Source organism: Biomphalaria glabrata, chromosome 18 (genome assembly GCF_947242115.1).
Source record: "Biomphalaria glabrata chromosome 18, xgBioGlab47.1, whole genome shotgun sequence".
NCBI lineage: Eukaryota > Metazoa > Mollusca > Gastropoda > Planorbidae > Biomphalaria > Biomphalaria glabrata.
This window is the reverse complement of record NC_074728.1, coordinates 14778196-14795040: the sequence shown is the minus strand read 5'-3', so window position 1 is coordinate 14795040 and position 16845 is coordinate 14778196. Positions and strand designations below refer to the sequence as shown.

Sequence of the window (16845 nt, the reverse complement as noted above, 5' to 3'; positions counted from 1 at the left end):
AACAAAGGTCTTGAGCTTTTCCATATTTTTTTAGTGACTCTCCAAGTTTCTAAACCGTATAGAAGGACAGACTTAACGTTTGTATTATAGATTCGTATCTTGTGTAGAGATAATGCCTTAGAGCGCCAAATAGTTTGAAGAGTTGAAAAGGCAAACCTAGCTTTATTTATCCGAATTAGTATATCATCATCAGCTCCGCCGTCTTTACCAACTCTACTACCCAGATTCCTCGCCAGTTGTTGCATTGAGTGAGGTCAACTTTTTTGGGTAATTTAATTAGGTAGCCCAGTTTCCAGATTTTATGGAACTTTTCTTGCTCCCAAATTTTGCATAGAAGTGGATGCAGCATTTCAGCTGATATTTTGGGGTCTGCTTTTAAAGCCTCTACTGGTATACCATCTGGACCTAGCGCTTTTCCTTTTTTTTTGCATTCTTGATGGCCTTGATGATCTCCCCTTTAGTAGGAGGACCTGTGTTAACATCTATTTCTTCTGTTGTTGGGGAAATGTCCGGAATCGATTCAGGAGGATGTCGGTTCAAAATTTCGTGAAATTGTTCGGCCCATCTATCCTTCTGTCCAACATCGCTGGTGATGATTTTTTCTTGTTTGTCTTTCACTGGCTTGTTGGTGTTAGTATTTCTTCCTGCTAAGGTTCTTGTTATGTCGTACAACCTTTTCATGTCTCTTTGTATCGACTGTCATTTTATGAAGGAAGCATTTTTTGTCATCTCTTGCATTCTTTCTTACAGACTTGTTTACTGCACCATACTGGGTTCTAATATTAGCTTTTAGTTCTTCATTCTGGTATTGGTTTATCTTTTCTTTTAGCTCTTTCTGTTCCTTTATTTTGGCCCATGTCTCCGCAGACAACCATTGCTTGTGTTGTTTTGTTTTCCTTCCGATGACGTCTGTACATGTGCTTTTCCATATCTCTTGGAGAGTGAGGCAGTGTTGCTCAAGGGTTTCATCTGTCACTAGTCCAGCAAGTACTCTAAATTTATTTTAAATCTCACAATTAAAGAGTACCTTTTTTTCTTCGCTCTTTAAGTACTGAGTGTTGAATTTGTAGTGTGGTCTGTCTGAAAAATCCTTAAAGGATTTAAGTTTGATCCTCGCTGTTGCTATTAGCAGATGATGATCAGAAGCTACATCTGCTTCTCGTCTCACCCTAACATCGAGACTTCTCCTCCATTTCCGAGATATTGCAAAATGGTCAATTTAGTTTTCCGTTTTGTGTGGAAAGATGGTTCCTCCTATGATAAGATCGTTGAATGCGCAGAAGTCAGCAAATAAGTCCCCATTTTCATTGCTTGTGCCTGCACCATGTTTACCCATGTAGAGCTCATTTCCAGCATTGTTTGTACCTACTTTTGCGTTCATGCCACCCATAATAAACTTGATATCATTTTTAGGTGTTTTTTCTAGTACTGATTGTAGAGCGTTATAAAATTCTTCTTTCTCTTCTTCTGGTGCTGCATTTGTTGGTGCATAGCACTGGATGATGGTTGTTTTCCTTCCCTTTGCATTAAACCTGGCTGACATTAGTCTTAAGGAAACTGGCTCCCATTCCAACAAAGCCTTGATGCCTTTCTTGACAGTAGAAATGCTACTCCCTGTGTGTGATCGTGGTCTAAATCTTCATGTCCAGAATATAATGCTCTCCCCAGTTGTCAGATTGCTTAGACCACTTCCATTCCATCGTGTTTCACTGAGGCCTAGAACCTTGATTTTGTACTTTCTCATTTCGCTTGCCACTTCGTTTATTCTGCCGCTATCATACAGGGTTCTGATGTTCCAAGACCCTATCCTGGTTGAGGTCTTGGTCGTCAGAAGGTTTGTCGGTGTGCTAGCTTACAGAAGGCTTTCACTAGTACACGTTATAGACTCTTCCACAAAGGAACCTTCCTGACCAAGTTCTAGTTGGTTTGATGTAATTCCGGTTTCTGTAGCAATAGTTTAGTGATGTGAGGTTGCTAGCCTTACGATCACCCCTCCTCCTTTACCCTAGCTTGGGACTGGCAAGATACCCCTATAAGGTGCTAACACTAAATGTACAGAATGTGTGTCTCACCTATTATACATGGATTATCTAAAGCTATATGCAGAAACCGAGCAAAAATTACACACCTTAATCAAAACGGTAAAATGCTTTGGTGACGATATCTGTATGTCTTTTGGCCTGGATAAGTGTGGCATCATAAGCATTAAAAAGGGCAAGGCAACGAACACCAACATTGAATTTGAAGGCATCGAGGAATTGAACTCCGCCTCTCTTTATAAATATCTTGGAATAAACCAGAATGCCAAGATAAACCATAAGAATTTAAAAGAGAACTTTCTTGGTAAATATAAGCAAAGAGTTAATAAAATCCTCAACACCAAACTGTCTGGCAGTAATCTCATCACTGCAATAAACAGCTGGGCCGTCCCAGTGCTCCTTTACACGTTCTGTGTGATCAAATGGACTGACACCGACCTACATGACATTGACAGACGCACTAGAAAATTACTAACCAAATTTCGATGCCTACACCCCAAGTCCTCCACCATAAGTTTATACCTGCCCAGGAAGGATGGGGGTCGTGGATTACAGAACATCTTCAAATTGTGTAAGATGCAAGTTTTAAAAATACTGCTCGCCTCCAGTTTCCTTTCTACGCAAATATGACTCCGAAGCAACCCCTCTGAACCTACACAATGCTGATGTCAATGTTGGTTTGGATGACGTAGAGCATGAGATTCGCCAATGGGAAGAAAAAAACCTCCACGGAAAATTCCCGGCTTTATTACATGGGGACAACATCGACAAGGCTGTTTCCTTAACATGGCTCAAAGCAGGTCATCTCTACCCTGAAACAGAAGGCTTTGTTACAGCAATACAGGACAGAGTAATCAGGACAAAAAATTACGAGAAGCATATCCTGAAACTCAATGTTATCGACAAATGCCGAAAATGTGGAAATGTGGGCGAGTCGATTGAAGACATTATGGCAGGATGTCCAGCCCTATCAGAATCAGCCTACCTAGGTCGCCAAAACCAAGTTGCAAAGTTAATAAACCAACACTTGGCTTTGACGCACAATTTGATCGGTAAGGACACTCCTCCTTATTATAAATACTCTCCACAAGAGGTTATCGAGTCTACTGAACGTCTGCTCTATTGGGATTTGGGACCGACAAAACGGTAGATTTCAATCGCCCGGATCTGCTATTCATCGATAAAAAAGAAAAAACCGCTACCATTATCGACATCGCCGTACCACTGTGTCATAATTTAAGAAAAACTGAGAAATAAAAACAAAGAAAATATGGGAACCTAGGGTTGGAGATTAAGCGTCTAAGGAAATTGTCCAAAATAACAATATACCCCATAGTTATATCAACCGAGGGGATAATAACAACTGACCTCATAGACACCTTAAAAGCCCTTAAAATTCCTAGGAACATTCTCGTTGCCTGTCAGAGGGCGGTACTGCTGCAGACCAACCACATCACCAGAAAATTCCTAGGTGGAAACTGATAAAGGGACTACGATGAATTTGTTTCCCTTTAACGAAACTCGACCCTGGCTTCGCCAGAGAATGAATACTCGTCTTTTTTATAATAATAATAATTTTTATTGTCCGTATCGAAATTTGTCTTACAATTTGTGCATTACACCAAACAAAAAACATTATAACTATAAGAAATCAAAGTGTAAATTCACACCAGACTCACTCATAATTTACATGTGACAAAGTTTATATCAGATTGTTCTTATTTAATGATTTGATTGCCAGGGGAACAAAAGAGTGTTTGTCTTTGCTATCGGTGTCTTGTATCTCTTTTGAGATGGTAAAATCACAAAATCCTGACACAAAGAGTGATTCTTTATATCGAGGATCTTGTTAGCTTTTTTTTTATAGATGTTTGTCTCAAACAACTGCCCAAATGGGGTTTGTTTTTTGCCAATGATTTTACCAGCAGCATTTAGGATTCTATAAAGTTTTTTTTTATTTTTAATGTTCAGATTGCCATACCAGGCAGTGATATTGAAACTTAAAATATTGCAGATGTGAGCGTGATAAAACATAGCTAAGGCCTTTTTGCTAACATTAAACGAGGACAGTTTTTCTTAGTAATCGTAATCTTCGCTGCTCTTTTTTGCTGATATAATCAGTATTTGCAGTAAACATTTAGTTTATTGTCTAGGATAGTACCAAGGTATTTAAAGGTTTGCACTATTTCAATAGTCTCTTCAGCTACAGAAACAATATCATTTTCCTTCTTTTCCTTACGAAAATCGATTATCATTACTTTTTTTTTACATTAAATAATAAAAAATTATCTTTACAGTATTTTTAAATGTGTTCTATTTCTCTGAAATAATCATTTACGTCTGAGAGCAGGGCAAGAAGAGCCGCATCATCAGTGAATTTTGTGAAGGAGCAAAAGGACAATCGGATTGAAAATCATTGGTGTTCAAAATGAACCACAATTGCGATGTCACAGCCCCCTGGGGCGCCCCTGTGTTAACTATGAGTGCATCTGATATAACATTGTTAACCCTAACCCTCTGAGATCTCTGGGTCAAAAATTCATTAGCTCATTGTATTATGTATGGAATAATCTTCAACGCTTTCATCTTTTCAATGAGTAAATGTAGTTGTATAGTGTTAAAAGCTGATGAGAAATCAATAAAGATCAATCTTACATAAGTGTTCGGTAAGTCCTATGTTTGTAGACACAATTTAAAATATTTAGGATGGCATCGTCTACACCTTTACCCTTTTGGTAAGCAAATTGTAAAGGGTCTAACTTACTACAAAGATCATTCAGAAGAAACATTTTAACCAAGTTTTCTAAACATTTAGACACAATGGAAGTAAGTGAAACAGGTCTATAGTCATTCATTTCCTTCGGTTTGGAAACCTTTGGCACAGGTGCAATTATAGATGACTTTCACACAGGTGGTAACTCATGGTTTAGTAATGAAGTAGATTCAGCACATTTTTTTAAGATTCGCCCTTTTATTCCATCAGGCCCACCAGCTTTCATTGGGTTGACGTTTTTGAAAATGTTATAGACTTGCTCTTTAATAATTGCTAATTCTAAACAGTTGTTAACATTGACATCCTCAAGTGGCTATAGTCTTAGATAATTAAAATCTTTCGTGTCGAAGCGACAATAGAAATCATTTAACTCGTTGGCTAATGTTTTTTCGTCTCTTGTAGCAAGATTATTTTTACTTTTGACTTGTGCTCCTGCTATTTTGTTTATGATGCCCCACTCCTGTCTCATGTCATTTGTCTCAATCGAGTCTTCCGGCTTGGTGCAGTAGTTTCTCCTCCCTTCCTCAAGAACGACGTTGAGATTTCGTTGAGCTCTTTTATAGACAACATTCTACACCACTTTTAAGTAGAACATTAAGGTCTATCTGTTTAAAACTGTTTTGAAGATTAATTGTCATTTCAACCTTAATGTTTGTGTTTGTAATGTTATTACACAGCGCCTTGAGCCTACATTTTGTTTGTTAACAGCGCTTTATAAATACAATTATTATTATTATTATAAAAAAGACGAGTATTCATTCTCTGGCGAAGCCAGGGTCGAGTTTCGTTAAAGGGAAACAAAATTCATCGTAGTCCCTTTATCAGGTTCCACCGAGGAATTTTCTGGTGATGTGGCAGGTCTGCAGAAGTACCGCCCTCTGACAGGCAACGAGAATGTTCCTAGGAATGCCAAGGGCCTTGAAGGTATCTGTGAGGTCAGTTGTTATTATTCCCTCGGTTGATATGATAATGGGGTATATTGTTATTTTAGATAATTTCCATAAACGCTTAATCTCCAAGCCAAGGTTTCCATATTTTCGTTGTTTTTCCAGCTCAGTTTTTTTTAAAATTATGAGATAGTGGTACGGCGATGTCAATAATGGTAGCGGCCTTTTCTTTTTTATCGATTGAAATCTACCGTTTTGTCAGTCTAAATAGGCCTATCCCAGTACAGTAGATGATCCGAAGACTCGAGAACCTCTTGTGGTGAGTATTTGTAATATGGAGGAGTATCCTTACCGATCAAATTGTGTGTCAAAGCCAAGTGCTGGTGTATTAGTTATTATTATTATGTTAGAAATGAACGAGTAGTCATTCTCTGGCGCTGCCAGGGTCGAGTTTCGCTAAAGAGAAACAAAATTCATCGTAGTCCCTTCAACAGTTTCCACTGAGGAATTTTCTGGTGATGTGGCAGGTCTGCAGCAGTACCGCCCCCTTACAGGCAACGTTTTTTTTCTTTTTTATCGATGAACATCAGATCCGGGCGATTGAAATCTACCGTTTTGTCGGTCCCAAATCCCAATAGAGCAGATGTTCAGTAGACTCGAGAACCTCTTGTGGAGAGTATTTATAATAAGGAGGAGTGTCCTTACCGATCAAATTGTGCGTCAAAGCCAAGTGTTGGTTTATTAACTTTGCAACTTGGTTTTGGCGACCTAGGTAGGCTGATTCTGATAGGGCTGGACATCCTGCCATAATGTCTTCAATCGACTCGCCCACATTTCCACATTTTCGGCATTTGTCGATAACATTGAGTTTCAGGATATGCTTCTCGTAATTTTTTGTCCTGATTACTCTGTCCTGTATTGCTGTAACAAAGCCTTCTGTTTCAGTGTAGAGATGACCTGCTTTGAGCCATGTTAAGGAAGCAGCCTTGTCGATGTTGTCCCCGTGTAATGAAGCCGGAAATTTTCCGTGGAGTGTTTTTTCTTCCCATTGGCGAATTTCATGCCCTACGTCGTCCAAACCGACATTGACATCAGCATTGTGTAGGTTCAGAGGGGTTGCATCGGAGTCGTATTTCCGTAGGAAGAAAAATAATTTGTTGCTGGAGGCGAGAAGTTTTGATCGTATTTTTAAAACTTGTATCTTACACAATTTGAAGATGTTCTGCAATCCACGACCCCCATCCTTCCTGGGCAGGTATAACCTTATGGTGGAGGACTTGGGGTGTAGGCATCGAAACTTGGTTAGTAATTTTCTAGTGAGTCTGTCAATGTCATGTAGGTCGGTGTCAGTCCATTTGATCACACCGAACGTGTAAAGGAGCACTGGGATGGCCCAGCTGTTTATTGCAGTGATGAGATTACTGCCAGACAGATTGGTGTTGAGGATTTTATTAACTCTTTGCTTATATTTACCAAGAAAGTTCTCTTTTAAATTCTTATGGTTTATCTTGGCATTCTGGTTTATTCCAAGATATTTATAAAGAGAGGCGGAGTTCAATTCCTCGATGCCTTCAAATTCAATGTTGGTGTTCGTTGCCTTGCCCTTTTTAATACTTATGATGCCACACTTATCCAGGCCAAAAGACATACAGATATCGTCACTAAAGCATTTTACCGTTTTGATTAAGGTATGTAATTTTTACTCGGTTTCTGCATATAGCTTTAGATCATCCATGTATAATAAGTGGGACACACATTTTGTACATTTAGTGTCAGCCCTAAAACCGTTTGTAGAGTCTTGGAGTAATGTAGATAGAGGATTAATCGCTAGGCAGAACCAGAGTGGAGATAGTGAGTCACCCTGGTATATACCTCTTCTTATGTGCACAGAACCTAGTTTATCACGATTAAGGTACAGGTTTATCTTCCAATTATTCATACAAACTTTCAATAGTTGTTTTATTCTTGGGTTGATTCTATGATTATGATTATTATTATTATTATATGAAATGTTTGTTTGTAAAATGTTTTCCATGTTTCGGATGTTCCATCAGAGTTGAAGATAATTTACTTACTAGTCCAAACCTCCCGGAGGACGACGGGGGATGGGAGAGCAGGGTTTGATCCCGGGACCATCGATAAGTCCGAACGACAGTCCAACTCACGAACCGCATGACCGGTCTAATGTAGACCTAGAAATTCTAGATCTAGAATCTACAGTGATTTTAATTAGAATATAAATCTAGATCTAGTGTGAAAAATCTAGATCAAGTGTAAATAAATCTATACCTAGAGTGAAAAATCTAGATTAGATCTAAATCTAGTCAGTGTTTCTTTTTTTTTTTAATACGAGAAAGTTAACGAGGTTTAATAAACATTGATGCACGAATGAAAAAATACACTACATCACACGGCCTAGTTAATCAAAAAAATGTCTTTATTAACACGAGAGAGCTGACGAGGGTTCATGGACATAAGTTCACCGAATTCTTATAACATTTCATTTAAAGATTTTCATTAAAATTTATATATATATATATATATATATAGGTTCCAGGTCATTTCATCCCCGGTCCCTTCATCGCCGGTCACTTCATCACCGGTTATTTTATCCCCTGGTCACTTCATCCCCTGGTCACTTCATCCCCTGGTCACTTCATTCACACCCAGATTTAACATATAATATAAGATTTGTCATTAAGAAAACAAAGTGGAAGAGGAAACACTATAAACGCATTAGTAACAAGTCATAAAATGTCAAAAAGCATTCTACATAATCATATTTATATATAAAATATTTAATTAGGGATGAAGTGACCGGGGGATGAAGTGACCAGGGGATGAAATGACCGGGAATGAAGTGACCGGGGATGAAGTGACCGGGGATGAAATGACCGATCACCATATATACACATTTATATGTGTATATATATATATATATATATATATATATATATATATATATATATATATATATATATATATATATTCATATATATATATATATATATATATATATATATAATTTAAAGTATAACAAAAGAAACCTGTTCATATGATGCTAAGTCTGTTTATAATTTTAATTAAATATTATTGTTAGATTCGCAATAGCATTTGAATAAATGTAATAAACATTGGGATTTTACATTTCAGTAAAAATCAAATAAAAGTAGGTAATCACCTCACTGTATTGGTTCAACAACAAAAAAAAAAAAACTAGCAATAGTGTTCATTGGAACACGTTGAAAAATACTGTAAAGATAATTTTTTATTATTAAATGTAAAAAAAACCAAAGAAATGATAATCGATTTTCGTAGGGACAAGACGGAAAATGATATTGTTTCTGTAGCTGGAGAGACTATTGAAATTGTGCAAACCTTTAAATACCTGGGTACTATCCTAGACAATAAACTAAATTTTACTGCAAATACTGATTATATCAACAAAAAAGGGCAGCAAAGATTACGATTACTAAGAAAACTGTCCTCGTTTAATGTTAGCGAAAAGGGCTTGGCTATGTTTTATCACGCTCACATCTGCAATATTTTAAGTTTCAATATCACTGCCTGGTATGGCAATCTGAGCATTAAAAATAAAAAAAAAACTAAAAAAATCATTGGCAAAAAACAAACCCCATTTGGGCAGTTGTTTGAGACAAACATCTATAAAAAAAGCTAACAAGATCCTCGAAATAAAGAATCACCCTTTGTGTCAGGATTTTGTGATTTTACCATCACAAAAGAGATACAAGACACCGATAGCAAAGACAAACAGACACAAACACTCTTTTGTTCCCCTGGCAATCAAATCATTAAATAAGAACAATCTGGTATAAACTTTGTCACATGTAAATTATGAGTGAGTCTGGTGTGAATGTACACTTTGGTTTCTTATAGTTATAATGTTTTTTGTTTGGTGTAATGCACAAATTGTAAGACACATTTCCTTACGGATAATAAAGATTATTATTATTATTATTATTATTATTATTATTTTTATTATTTCAAGAAAGTTGATGGGGAGGGGTGACACCCTGAGCTACCGCAATAGGTTCCACCGACACTGTATCGGGAGGTTTCCATGTTGTCTTAGATGATCACTTAACGCTATTCTACTTATTCCAGAAGAGTTAAAAGAGTCTTATCAAAGACGAAGTTTTGCACTGTTTGCTTATATGTGAAAAATGACTCCAAATTTTTACAATTTCTTTAAACGATCAAAACAAGACTATGGCTTGAATGTATTTCTCGTCCATTGGTAAATTTGATGGGATGCGCCTCTGAGTTTGTGTGATAACACAAACTCTCTTTGTAATCTTGTTTGTTTTGTGATAGAGATTTCCATGTCCAGTCTATTTATAACATATGTCTGTGCCAGAAGCCTTTTAAAAAACATAACTTATCAACACTTCCTTTTGTACACACAAAACTTCAGGGAACAAGCAATCTATTTATAGTTTATTTTCCACATATAAAAATCTCCAATAATAAAGATGAGAAAATATATATGCTACGTCCAAAACCCGAAGTGAACCGAGATCAATGGTTATAGAGGGCCTGAACATTGACCTGCAACGTCACAACCTGTGGGCAGTTTAGACCAATAGCTCGTTGCCACGTCACAGGTCTGTACGTAATAAATGAATGATCACTTCCTAAACGTGGTAGATTACTTTACATATCTGGAAAGCAGATGACTCATCAGTTGTCAAGAGAACCGTCTGGCTAAGGCTAGTTGCACTATTGAACGCTTTCACAAGCATGAGTGTGACATAATAAATACGTCTGCTATGTCCACCAATCACTGATTTTGTAAACCCTTCTGTATCAATCTGAAATATGGGTTTCTTGGACTCTTTCACCATAGATGTCTGCGTTTATTATGGTCATACGATGGAAAGAACACACTAAAAAATACCGGAATGAACAGTGTAGCTCCACAGTTAAGATGGACAGGGTACGTATTCATATGCCAAAGGGAAATGAGCTGAGAGAGGTTGGCGTAACAGAGGTGTACACTCTGGAAAACCCTTTTAAAGACCATTTCAAGTGCCAGTTGCTTTAACTGACATAGAAGAGTGCGCCTGTAAGAAGGTGTCTTCCGAAAGAGACAGATGGAGATCTCTTAACTCTTTCTCTCCTAAATGACGATGACTACGTTAATTTGATCTCTTTAAACTAAATTGATATTTGGATTTATAAACTTTAATTTGTGTTGCGTAAAAAGAGCATGCATTCCCCTATAATTCAATATCAAATATAACATTTTTTGATAAACAAACAAACAAAAAAGTTATTCAAGTTTAATCAGAACAGAACAGAGAAATACAAATGAACAAAATTAATAATTCTATCGGAACGATGAATATAATTACCGAGAGAAAGAGTTAAAAAGGCAGTGTGAAAAAAGGCAGTGTCGAGGCGAACAGAAAAGTTAAGCCGACCACAGGCAGACAAAGGTTATGTCTGCACTGAATGTGGCAAGATATGTATATTACAGCTTGTACTGCGTAGTCAAGTGAAACTTCGCATCTTTGAAAGCCTTAGTATATAATAGCAAAACATTGCCCACCTGGTCTTGGCAGGAAAAAAATGTAATACTTTATACCTCCAATGTTTAAGGTGCATTCCGAAAATAAGGTGGCAAGATACAATCACCAACGAGAAGAAGAGCAGGGTGCTAGATATCCGCATTGATGATAAAGGAGGTTGTCCTATTTAGTTATGAGACGTTGGAAAGGTAAAAGATTTTTATATATCATTATATGCTAAAATGTTATATGCACATATAAAAATAAGATTATTTATCGAAACTTAAGATGTCACAGATAATTCAGAACATTGTTAAAGTTGTTTCTATTCAAAGCTAGATCAACTTACTTTGGCAACATGTTATATAGCAAATCTTCAGCTTTCTTTTTCTGCTGCAGGTAATCAGCGGTTCTCTCTTCTACTAATGCTTCAAGGTTGTTGGCATATTGCTCCATTCGAGATAGAAGATTATCTAAAATGTTTCCTTTATCTCCATCTCTAGACAAATACAAACAGTAATTGTGTGTGCGTATAAACTTTTTTTTAAATGTATCAGTAAATATTGATATATTCAAACAAATTTCACAAATTTGGGTAGATAATTTTGCAACCATAACAAATAGTAAAGTGCCATTTTACCTGTTTAATTTTCTTATAATTGATTTTAAAGCTTGAAAATCTGGTCTATCCGCTGGATCTTCGGCCCAACATCTTCTGCGGGTTTTAATTACATTAAGTAAATTATTGTAAAAAGTTTACGAAAAAAATAACAACAAAAATCATTAAAACAGGTTTGAAAAGTGTCTTGTGTTTATTTAGAACTTTGTTTGAAACTTGTCTATGTAAGTTATTATTCATCCTGTTTTTCTTTTTTACAAAGTTTACATCAACTCATTATGTCTATCTGGTAAAAGTTTGTACATGTTATTTCTCAGACACCCAATCTCGGATCAAGCTGACATTTTGCAAAATTATTTCTTTTACCTGACAGCACAAGAATAAAAAGAAAAATAACCAATTAGTACTTGACTGATGTGGTGTCATAAGCTGAATTAGTCCATTTATAAATCGCTGCTTTAAAGTAAGTTTGAAACAAACAATAGATAACTACACCTCACTACCTCAAAGCACCTCATTAGCACAGTGGTTAGAATGTCGGCTTGAGCCATTAATTCGAATTCAGGTCATTCTCGCACCCCCCCCCCTTTTTTTTATAAATGCTTTAAAAAAGCGATTATGGTAAAATTCACCCAGATATATCTTTCTTTATTCCTACCCCATTTTCCAGATAAGTAATATGATCATAGCGTGTTAAGAAAGCTAAAAGCATCAAATAGCAATAAAACAAACACAATTGGTAAAAATATTTCTAATCGAACATATTTATTTTTAGATCTTTTACAAATGTAATTACATGACTGATCCAAACTAATTGATATAATTACATTTCGTATAAGCTGTTTTTTTTAAACAGAATGAATTCTTGACTCAAGTATAAGTATATTCCTAAGTTCACTCCAGTTTTTCTTGAACATGAATAAGAAATGGACCGGCCTGTTCTATGTGGTACTATGTACGTTTTACTATTATATGTAACGAATGGCAAAACATGCCAAATTGGAAAGAGTAAATATTGTATAAAATAATATTTTTATTACATTAACTAAAAACATGTTAATTTTTCTTATTGGTGAATATTTTTTTAATTTCAAAACTACAGATTTAAGTTGTTGTTTTTTTTAATTTGCGGACACCTAGCTTATTTCGGAAAGAAAACAAATTTATTTGCTCACCGTATAACTCCGGCTAGCTCATCACAGGGACAGTCATACTCTTCTAATGTGGGTCGAAAGTACGGCTTGGCTCCCAATTTAACTTTCTGGTAAATTTCTTAAACAAACAAAAATTTATTAACTGATTTGTTTATTTATATTTTTTTTGAGGAATAGTGAGAGATAGAGACAGGGATAAATTATTATCATATGAATTTACAAGTTGTAACTAACCGACAGAATACGTATTTTGAATCTGTTAATATATGCAACAAAATAAAATTGTTAGATTGGAGAGTCAAAAACATAGGCATTTTAAATTTGGTATTAGCCATTTGGAATTACTGTATCAAGACTGTACATGTATGACAGAATGCCACAGAATGCAACAAGGCTTGCGTTTTAAGTAAGTACGCATTTTAAATAAATAAATCACATACTCTTAGTTTTGTTTACTGAATCATTAATACTACGCCACTCCTATCCAATGCATTCAGTTGAACCTTTCGTTAACCTACAGAATTTATCCCACCGGGAATCAGATAGTCGGACGATGAGACTCGAAACGATTGACCGATGCATTGGACTTGAAAGGCCGATGACGGTCAGTCAGCAATTCAAACTTCCAGGTGTCAATCGAAGTGATCTGCATAGCTCACCCTTCAAACATGACGTCACTGCAAAGTCTTCCACTGTTTCCTCACTTTACACTTTCTCCAGAAAAAGAGATGTAACATTGACAGAAAAAAAATTGACTTTTGATGTTTCACCCCTTTCATCTAGCCCTGCCCCCACATTTCTTAGCTTTCATTGCATTATCAACCGTGTGCCTGTTTTCATCCTAACATTTAATTATTTCTTACATTCCCTTGGCATTTAATAAAATGGCTCGAACTACTTGAAATATAAAATGCCCAATCTAAAAAATAATTATAAATAAACTATACAAAGAAAAAAAGAAAAGCAAAATTAACAAATGACATGTTTGGGAAAATATACATTTATATGTCCAATACAGCACGTCACCCCAATCGGAGCTTGTGCCTCAAACAATAATCTCGATAAAACTTGAAAGAAAAAAAAAAAAAAAAAACAAGGTTACAAAGACAGTTTGTGTGGAAGCACAAACTCAAAACGGGCACCCGAAGTGGTCCGCTCAGGCAGCTAACAAGGCAGGTTTCAATATTTTCAGAAAGATTATCAGAAACTATGAACTACAAACTACCAACTACTACAACCCCATCTTCGTTGATACAAAAAAGAAGAGACGTGCTCGTGTCGAAAGTGTTGCCGATACAACAGTATAGTTAGTTCGACTAACGACTTGATGCCACTAGTCTTAGTCTTACTCATTATTATTACATTGTTAATATTCATATTGTTATAAACCTGGTGGTGGCACAGATGGGGGTAGTGGTGTGAGTGTAGTCAGCCGACGCAAATCGCCCCAGGCCAGCGCTAGACGAGCGGTCAACCGTGACGAGTTACGACGATCGGCCGAGACGAGTTAACAACATGAAGGTTCGAGTAGGATCGGCGTCGTGAACAGAGCTCAGGAGCGTCCCAGAATGGTCGAGCGACGTTCTGTCCGGTTCTAGAAGGCCAGTAGGGACCCTATTTAAAGAGCGGAGGTGTCGCAGTCAAGACGGTTCAGAAAGCGGGTTCACGACAGGAGTTCAGAACACGGTCGACTACAGCACAGTTCAACGGTGTGGTTCTGTACGGAGCATTACGACGGTTCAGTGCGGAGTACTGTCAAGTACAGTTGAGACGAACGGCGTCTTGATCTTGGTCTGTGATCGAGTCCGACACAACGAGCCTAGTGTGTGAAGTCAGTCCTGAACTGTTGAACCCAGTGAAAGCCCGGAACGAGACGGAGAGGCCAGTGCAAGAGTTGATACGGCGGAACGGTGTTATCGAAGAGGTATTTGTACGGTCTTGTGTTACGTGCTGCCAATTGTACAGTATTGGCTGTTATTTCTTCAACTATTAAAGTGTTACGTTACTTTGGAGCCCTGAGTTGTCAAGTTCTTTAAGTTGGTGGTGTATGGTGCAGTTTGCAGAGAGCCTGGATAGTGAGATTCGTAACAACTGGTGTCAGAAGTGGGATCGGATCGGAACGGATAGGAACGGATCTACTATGGCTCGTCTGAAACTGCTGTACGAACTCGAATTGAAAGAACTGAAGCGAGAGCTACGTGATCGAGGGCTGAAGACAAGTGGAAACAAAGAAACCTTACAAGCACGCCTCCGGGAAGACATAATGGAAGAAGAGGAAGATCCAGACACGTATCTTTTTCAAGTAGAACCAGATATGGAGGAACTCTTGAGCTCAATGCTAGGAAACATCAATTCCAAGATAGATGCCATGGACACCAAGGTAGATGCCAAGATAGATGTCATTGTCTCGGGAATCAAAACCGAGTTAGTGGCTTTGAACCAACGCATACCTGCTGTGGAGGAGAGAATCACCAATACTGATGTTTGTCGAGATGCTAAAACCAGTGAGAGGAGCCTTGGTGGTGATCATGAGAACCCATTGAAACCTGACGAAGCCGTTGAGAGACATATGCAAGTCGAGAGATACCAGCCAGGTCCGGACCTAACAGACGTTGGTCCAGCTGCCAAGACTGGAGATGAAAGTCCTGATGGTGGTGAAGAGAATCCAAAGATGCTTGACCTTGAAGTTGATGGACATTTGCACGATGAAAGTCATCGACCAGGTCTGAAACCAACAGGCGATTGGCCCGATACTGAGACGAGAGAGAGAGGTCCTGATGGTGGTGAAGAAAGCCGAATGGAGCCTGACGCCGAAGACGAGGGACCTTTCCACGAGGAGTGTTACCAACCTGCCCCACGAGCATGCCCTCCAGACAAGGCTGAAGATGATGACCTGTACCACAATTCCCCGCCCTGTGGATTTGAAGCCCATCCCAGTCCTTCTTCGCAAAGCTCTATTAAGCCACCTCTTTTGCCAACGATCTTGGTATCCCCAGCCCTTACATCCTATACCTCTCCATGTGTCAAGTGGCTGTCCACGGTACCGACCCACAAGAGAGCGATGCAACCACAACGTCACTGCAACAAGAGGACGATCAACTGGAGGAAAAGCAGAAGGTGGCGTTTGCGTAGTCCAACGTGCATGGTGATTCTACCAAGAAATAACTGCAGCCACATAAAGACCAACTGGCGGAGAAGAAGAAGAAGGCGACTTTTGCTGAGTGCAATATGGATGACCATGCGATCACGAGGTCGATACAACCAGATGAAGGCTAACTGGAGGAGAAGAAAACGTTTTCTGAGTTCCACGTGGATGGCGATGAAAGCACGACGGCGAGGCAACCAGGTCAAGGCAAACTGGAGGAGAAGAAGGAAGCGACCTTTGCTGACTGCAACATGGATGGCCCCATTAAGCTCAAGACGCAAGCCAACTGCCACCGATCGACCCCCACCTTCAGCGGTGAAATTTCACAGCCAATGTCAGGAGGTTAAATCTGCCCGGGACGGACAGATCTAAGGAGGGGGCAGTGTTATAAACCTGGTGGTGGCACAGATGGGGGTAGTGGTGTGAGTGTAGTCAGCCGACGCAAATCGCCCCAGGCCAGCGCTAGACGAGCGGTCAACCGTGACGAGTTACGACGATCGGCCGAGACGAGTTAACAACATGAAGGTTCGAGTAGGATCGGCGTCGTGAACAGAGCTCAGGAGCGTCCCAGAATGGTCGAGCGACGTTCTGTCCGGTTCTAGAAGGCCAGTAGGGACCCTATTTAAAGAGCGGAGGTGTCGCAGTCAAGACGGTTCAGAAAGCGGGTTCACGACAGGAGTTCAGAACACGGTCGACT

The 16845-nt window shown here is 38.4% G+C and overlaps 1 protein-coding gene across 10 annotated transcripts in view; it reads right to left on the bottom strand.

Moving 5' to 3' along the window:
- Window positions 1-16845, bottom strand: part of LOC106061632 (atrial natriuretic peptide receptor 1-like) — a 637794-nt gene that overhangs the window by 62217 nt on the left and 558732 nt on the right. For all 10 annotated transcript variants that reach the window (XM_056017419.1, XM_056017421.1, XM_056017420.1 and 7 more), the window contains 3 exons: window positions 13025-13121; window positions 11871-11945; window positions 11580-11729 (listed from right to left, as the gene is read on the bottom strand). In XM_056017419.1, the coding sequence (XP_055873394.1) occupies window positions 11580-11729; window positions 11871-11945; window positions 13025-13121 (322 nt within the window). The remainder of the gene's footprint in view (window positions 1-11579; window positions 11730-11870; window positions 11946-13024; window positions 13122-16845) is intronic.